General features: G+C 49.8%; 1 protein-coding gene across 1 annotated transcript; it reads left to right on the top strand.

Annotated features, from left to right (window-relative positions):
• Positions 1–215: 215 nt before the first annotated feature.
• Positions 216–5599, top strand: LOC119432649 (F-box/LRR-repeat protein 12). Its single transcript, XM_037699806.2, has 3 exons — positions 216–343; positions 2434–2671; positions 4547–5599. The coding sequence occupies exons 1-3, from the start codon at positions 261–263 to the stop codon at positions 5294–5296; spliced, it is 1071 nt and encodes a 356-aa protein (XP_037555734.1). The 5' UTR covers positions 216–260; the 3' UTR covers positions 5297–5599.
• The last annotated feature ends 95 nt before the right edge of the window (positions 5600–5694 follow it).

Here is a 5694-nt window from a genome sequence, read left to right as displayed (position 1 = left end):
AATCAGATCGTGGTTTTGGCACGTAAAACCCCATAATTTAATTTAATTTTGTAACCACCGCCGCCACCACCACCACAGCATTTGTTCACCCCACGTGGAGGCCAGCACGCAGCTTGCACGTGTCACATCACTCGAGAAAGACGACGTTGAAGGTGCGCACGAGAAAAAGAAGACCGTTCGATTCATCATCATCATCGATCGCAGCGGTTCACCATCTAGGTTGACGGCCGCCTTCAGCTACCTGCCCGAGCGAGGACATCATGAACATCGACTACCTGCCGGACAGCCTCTTGCTGAGCATCTTCCGACATCTGCAGTTCAGTGACATATGCAAATGTTCCAGGTAACCGTACCTCTCTTACGAATGACCTAAGGCGTTTTCTTAGCGGCAACTCCCGAAGCATCTGTGGATCGCCTTCTTAGAAAGAGATATGCCTCTGCTCTTTGTTCTATATTTCGTTGCCGAGTCATCGTAGCCAAGTCTGGCTTGGCAACGGCGGCCGCATTTCGATAGGGGCGAAATGCGAAAACACCCGTGTACTTAGATTTAGGTGCACGTTAAAGAACCCCAGGTGGTCCAAATTATTCCCGAGTCCCCCACTACGGCGTGCCTCTTAATCAGATCGTGGTTTTGGCACGTAAAACCCCATAATGTAATGTGATCGGGTGACGTCGACGGCACGAATTTTACGGCACACCGGGCACATGAACTCCGTCGTCATACCGTCATCATTCCATTCGTTGCATGTCGCCACACAGTCGTTGTCAAGCCATAGTCAAGCCATGAGATCAGCATGCTCGAGCGCCACAATATGAAGTTTCGTTGAGCAAAGCATTTACCGGTGAAAAGCGTGCCTAACTTGGTCGTGTGCTCTATACAGTTGCAAATGGTCTCTAAACAATAACAACATTCTTCGCAAACACCAACGAAATCTTCGCTTAAATCGATTACCATATTAAAGCGTGATCAGTCCGTAACTTCTCTATTATTTTTTTCTCGCATTTATCAGCTCCTAAATTTACAAGACGTTTACAGCTGCGAACGGCGTTTTATGCGTGATAATATCGCTTTGTTTGGGATTGATGCAATATTCTTTCTTAGATCTAATATTCAAATGTCGTTTTTGTGGAACAGGTGATTTGATTCCGAAATTTCACTATTTAAGCAGCCCAGCTTGTATTGGTGGAATACCCGTCTGCCATAGCAAAGTGGCCACGTGAGAGGGAACTAGACAAGGCAGACAGAAAAGAAGAAAGGCAATTGCCGATGCCGCCCTTACATATAAGTTAATTACGTCATAGATTTCCCACGTGTGCATTCAGGTCAAGCTGATTGTTCATTGGTAAAAGAGTACTGCATCTTAAAGGAATCGAAGACTCAACCTAGCGGACTCCTCCTGCCCAAATCGACTCAAGTATACGACCAATTATAGTGACGTTCGTGACACCACACTGGCGTAACCGACGCTGTTGTTTCGCAGAGAAATTCAAAAAAGGGAAGCTCCGACTTCGCTAATTAACTAACTTTTTTTTTCCAGCCAAGTCAGTGAAAATAAGTTATATGAAGTACTAGTTTACGTGTTACCTATTTAGCGTTGCCTTATATTGTTTTTTTAATTGGAGTAAAAGTCCAAATTCTTCGCTGTCTTTCAACGTGGCCAGGTGTAAAAAAAAAAAAACGAAAAAAAAAAAAAAAAAACGCGAAGTAGCGACTTTAAGAGGAGTTCGCTTCTTGCTTTCCCGATGGCGAGGCGTAAATTTTGCCACACACATCTCACAAGCGTCTGCTGAATGCGTGAAACAGCGCGTGACTGTTGCACAGTTCAGCCCTTCAGTTTCGGTACGCCAAAAATGAGAAACGACAGCTTCTCGCGCATGTCTAGAACCGGATATCAAATGAACGGAATCAACTTTTATTTTGACATGAACAGTGACGGGTGTCTAGGGTACAGGTTAAAAGCGCAAAGATTCGATTTGACGGGGCCATATCTTCGAGCCGAGACTCCTCCAATGGCAGGCTTCAATTAGGTCTTGCATTGAGAGTAGCCACTTGGCTCCTTCTGTAAAGTTATAGTCAAATTTTTCACATATTTGTCTGCAGTGGTGATCAAGCGCGTGCCCTCTCCTGAAAAAAAAAAATGAATGAAAGAAAGAAAGAAAGGAAAAAGAAAAAAAAGTTGCTCCAGAAGTTTTTTGTCGGTAGTTGGGGGGAGCACGTGTCTTGTGCGCCTCTTTCTTCACTGGCTACACCCCTGCTTGTCTAAATACAACGTCGATCGAGTCATGTTAATATGCATGCCTCAGTGGTAAATGTACGGGGCCAGGAAAACTGTTCAGTTATCGCACCTTCCCTATTTTTTCGGAAATTTCGAACACACTTCCTGAAAATCCCCGCCCACCGAATGTAACGACGATAACCTTCGTGCTTTCCAGCGTATGCCAACGGTGGAGGCGGGTGACTCACGACTGGTCACTCCGGCGGGTGATCGACGTCACCTCGCAGCCGCTGTCGGCTCCACAGGCGTGGCGCCTCGTCCGTCACTGCACTGACGTCAACCTCGTGGAGCTGAGGCTAACGGGGCTCAAAACGGACACCTTTTTCCAAATGAAAGCGCAGAGACTGACAGCGACACTGTTCAGACACCTCCGAGACCGCTGCTCGTCACTCAAGGTTAGCGCACTACGACTACTATATATAATATAGCTAATCCGAGCCGCGCTCATGAGCATGAACACCCTTCAGTGGAGATAACAATAAAAATGTTGGTAAAACGGTAACGCTGTGTTAGTGTTCAATGCCTGTTTTATGCATGTGCAACAAAAGGAGTTGCTTAACGGACTTCACGAGACATCTCGAAACCGTCCGAATGTCATCGGTCGATGAAAAAAGTGGTCGCAGTTTCACCTGAAAGGCGAAGCATCAATTGCGATAGCAAACTTGTAGAGAGCTATACGGAGTAATGATATTAGCTTTATCAGCTGTATAAACTTGGACATGCAGCAGCATCGGCAACACGCAGAACTGTTGTCGACGCCATCGGCGTTTTGCCCGCGTTCGCTCAAAATGCCTGCGGCGTTGGTGACTGTTGCCGGAGCCTGTGATATAAATAGGCACTTGGTGCCGCAGCTAAACGTCGCCTCCCTTCCCTCCCCCTCCCCCACGGCTTCTCGCGCGTCGGAAGAAGGTGCGTTTGCTCTACATATATGGTGATTGTAAAGGAGAAAAGAGACGCCTACTTCTGCAGCCCTTAAGCGAGCACGGCGCGGAACGCGCGTTTGTTCTCCGCCGTGCGTTCACTCCCCGTGAAAGACGCGCCCCTCGCGCCCTTTCACTCGCACATACAGCGTTCGGCGCGCGGCGACGATTTCTTCTCCAAATGACGTCATACGGAACCTCACGGCGACGGCGACGGCAGAAATCTGCTTTTGAGTGTCCATATAATTGCTATCGCAATAAAACATGGTATCTGTATTATCCGCTACGTATATATAAGGCCACACGCTCTACCACTACGGCGTGCCAACTAAAGTTGACGCGGAAGAAGACTAAGTCGACGTACCTGACAAGATTTTTATGTACATATATGTATTTATATGTTATAATGAAAGGGGGGTCATTAGGGGTGATGCATTCTATTTTTGCTTCTCTTTATTTCATTTTCAGATCGCATTTTGCTAATTCTCCTATGTAATCTCGGGCGTTTCCCCCCCCCCCCCTTTTTCCCCTCTCCTTGGCGCGGCGAACGCCTGCAGCGTAGGGAGCCTACATGCAAGCACTGCATGGGCTTGCATGTAGGCTCCCTACTGCAGCGTCGGCATGTTCGCGTTTTTTTTTTTTTTTTTTACGTCGACGGCGTTAGCACGCGGGGGCATCTTGCTGCGCCAACGCCCACACACACACACACGCGAACAGCAATTTTCGCGCACATATATGGCACCACGCTCATCATTCGCCGCTTCAGATGCACGCGCCTAAGTGAATGCCGCTTCTTGCAGCCATAGTTCGATGCCAGCGCCATCTGGCATCAAGGCACCCTATGCGACTCTAAGGTCTTTATCGAGGGACCTTATGCGGCCCTATTGTCTTTGTCAAGAGACCGTATGCGGCCCGGTATTGTAGCACCATCTAGTATGCGAGTATGCGCTCTTAGAATGCGTACGTATTTACGTCTTTTTTTATTGTATTTTCATTTCGATTTTAATTCATATTACCTAATTTACGACGATTTCTCGCCTTGTTTCTCATTGGCGCCCTTTTCAATTATGACGTTCTAGAGCCGCGAAGTGACACTTTTTTTGTGGCAGGCCGGTTTACATACGTACCCAATCCTATGTACGCCAAACCCGTGTGAAGTTGCCAAAGAAGACCTTTCTCTTCAAAACGGGGAAGGAATGCGATACCCTCTCCCCACCCCTCCTCTCCGACCACACACAGTGCACCTACTTTTCACACTTGTAATTCTGACAACACATGACCGTTGCGGTCACCAATAACAGCTTCGTGCGTAAGTATTAACCCCCCCCCCCCCCCTTCCACGTTTTGCAGGTCCTTCATCTCACGGACGCCTTGATGGCCGGCAAGGACGCCTCCGTGTCACGGTCGCTCTCGGTCCTCGCCACCAGGCTGACGCACCTCTCGTTGCGGAGGTCGTGCCTCTACCCCAACAAGTTCTTCCAACACAAACCCGAACGGCCGCTGGCCAGCTCCCTGTTGTTCCTGGACCTGGCCAACTGCACCTTCTTGTCGCTGTTCGACCTGGGATCGCTGAAGCAGTTTCCCTCGCTGCGCGGCCTGGTGCTCGCAGGCTGCTACCCAATCTACGACGACGGCCTTGCCCATCTCGAGCCGCTGATCGCCAACCTGGTGCTGCTGGACATCGAGCGCATCTACGTCGGCAACCGGGGCGTAGAGATGGTGCTCCTTCAGGGCACCAGCCTCCGGTACCTGTTCGTCGGCCACACGGCGTTCGACGGCAGGGCGTTCGAGGCGGTCTGGCGCATTCTGGGCGGCCAACGCGCGCTCCCCCTCACCCACGTGTGTCTCAGGTGCACGCAAGTAGAGGAGCCGCATCTGAAGATGCTCCTGAGGATGACGCCCCGGCTACAGTGGCTAGTCGCGACGGGTGCCGACATGTCACCTGACGCCAGGGAGGGCGTCGAGCAGTGTCTGCCCAGGTCGTGCCAATACCTGGAGGTGGGACCCGGCAACCCGGAAAGCGCGGCATCTTGTCGACACTCCCTGACCAGTGAGGTGCGCAAGGCGAACCTGAACGTCCCGCCCGCTGACAACTCTTGAATTGCGAATGTGTTCGATCGTGTTGTGTTTTTGTTGTTGTTTTTTCTCTCTCTTCTGCCTTTAGCCCTAATAAACTGCCACGTCCGTGTTTCTTCCACGTGGGGATGAGTTATAGCTATGTATCGTCTTCAAACACATGGCGTGTGCAACCAACAGCTGTTAGAGGCTTATCGCGATGATGTCAGCGTCGTGTTGCGTCTCACGAAAACCTCCTTGCCATCGGCGATCTGTTCTTGGCAGCAATTCCCACTCTGCGGACCTCCTCACTCGTGTTTTCCTCCCCCGTGGCGTGTCTTGCGTTGAAAAGAGTTCAACGGTACTGTTAAGGGTACCTTTAATTTTTGTGAAAGTCGTCAGCCAACCAACACCGCACTTGTAGCTAACACTGTCTGTAATAG

This window comes from Dermacentor silvarum, chromosome 11, assembly GCF_013339745.2.
Source record: "Dermacentor silvarum isolate Dsil-2018 chromosome 11, BIME_Dsil_1.4, whole genome shotgun sequence".
Taxonomy (NCBI): Eukaryota; Metazoa; Arthropoda; class Arachnida; order Ixodida; family Ixodidae; genus Dermacentor; species Dermacentor silvarum.
This window is presented reverse-complemented; position numbering and strand designations above follow the sequence as displayed.

Excerpts from the sequence above, each read along its gene's own strand:
- LOC119432649 (XM_037699806.2), top strand. The coding sequence starts at position 261 with ATGAACATCGACTACCTGCCGGACAGCCTCTTGCTGAGCATCTTCCGA. Across the intron at positions 344-2,433 it reads GACATATGCAAATGTTCCAG|CGTATGCCAACGGTGGAGGC; the intron begins GTAACCGTACCT and ends CGTGCTTTCCAG. Across the intron at positions 2,672-4,546 it reads ACCGCTGCTCGTCACTCAAG|GTCCTTCATCTCACGGACGC; the intron begins GTTAGCGCACTA and ends CACGTTTTGCAG.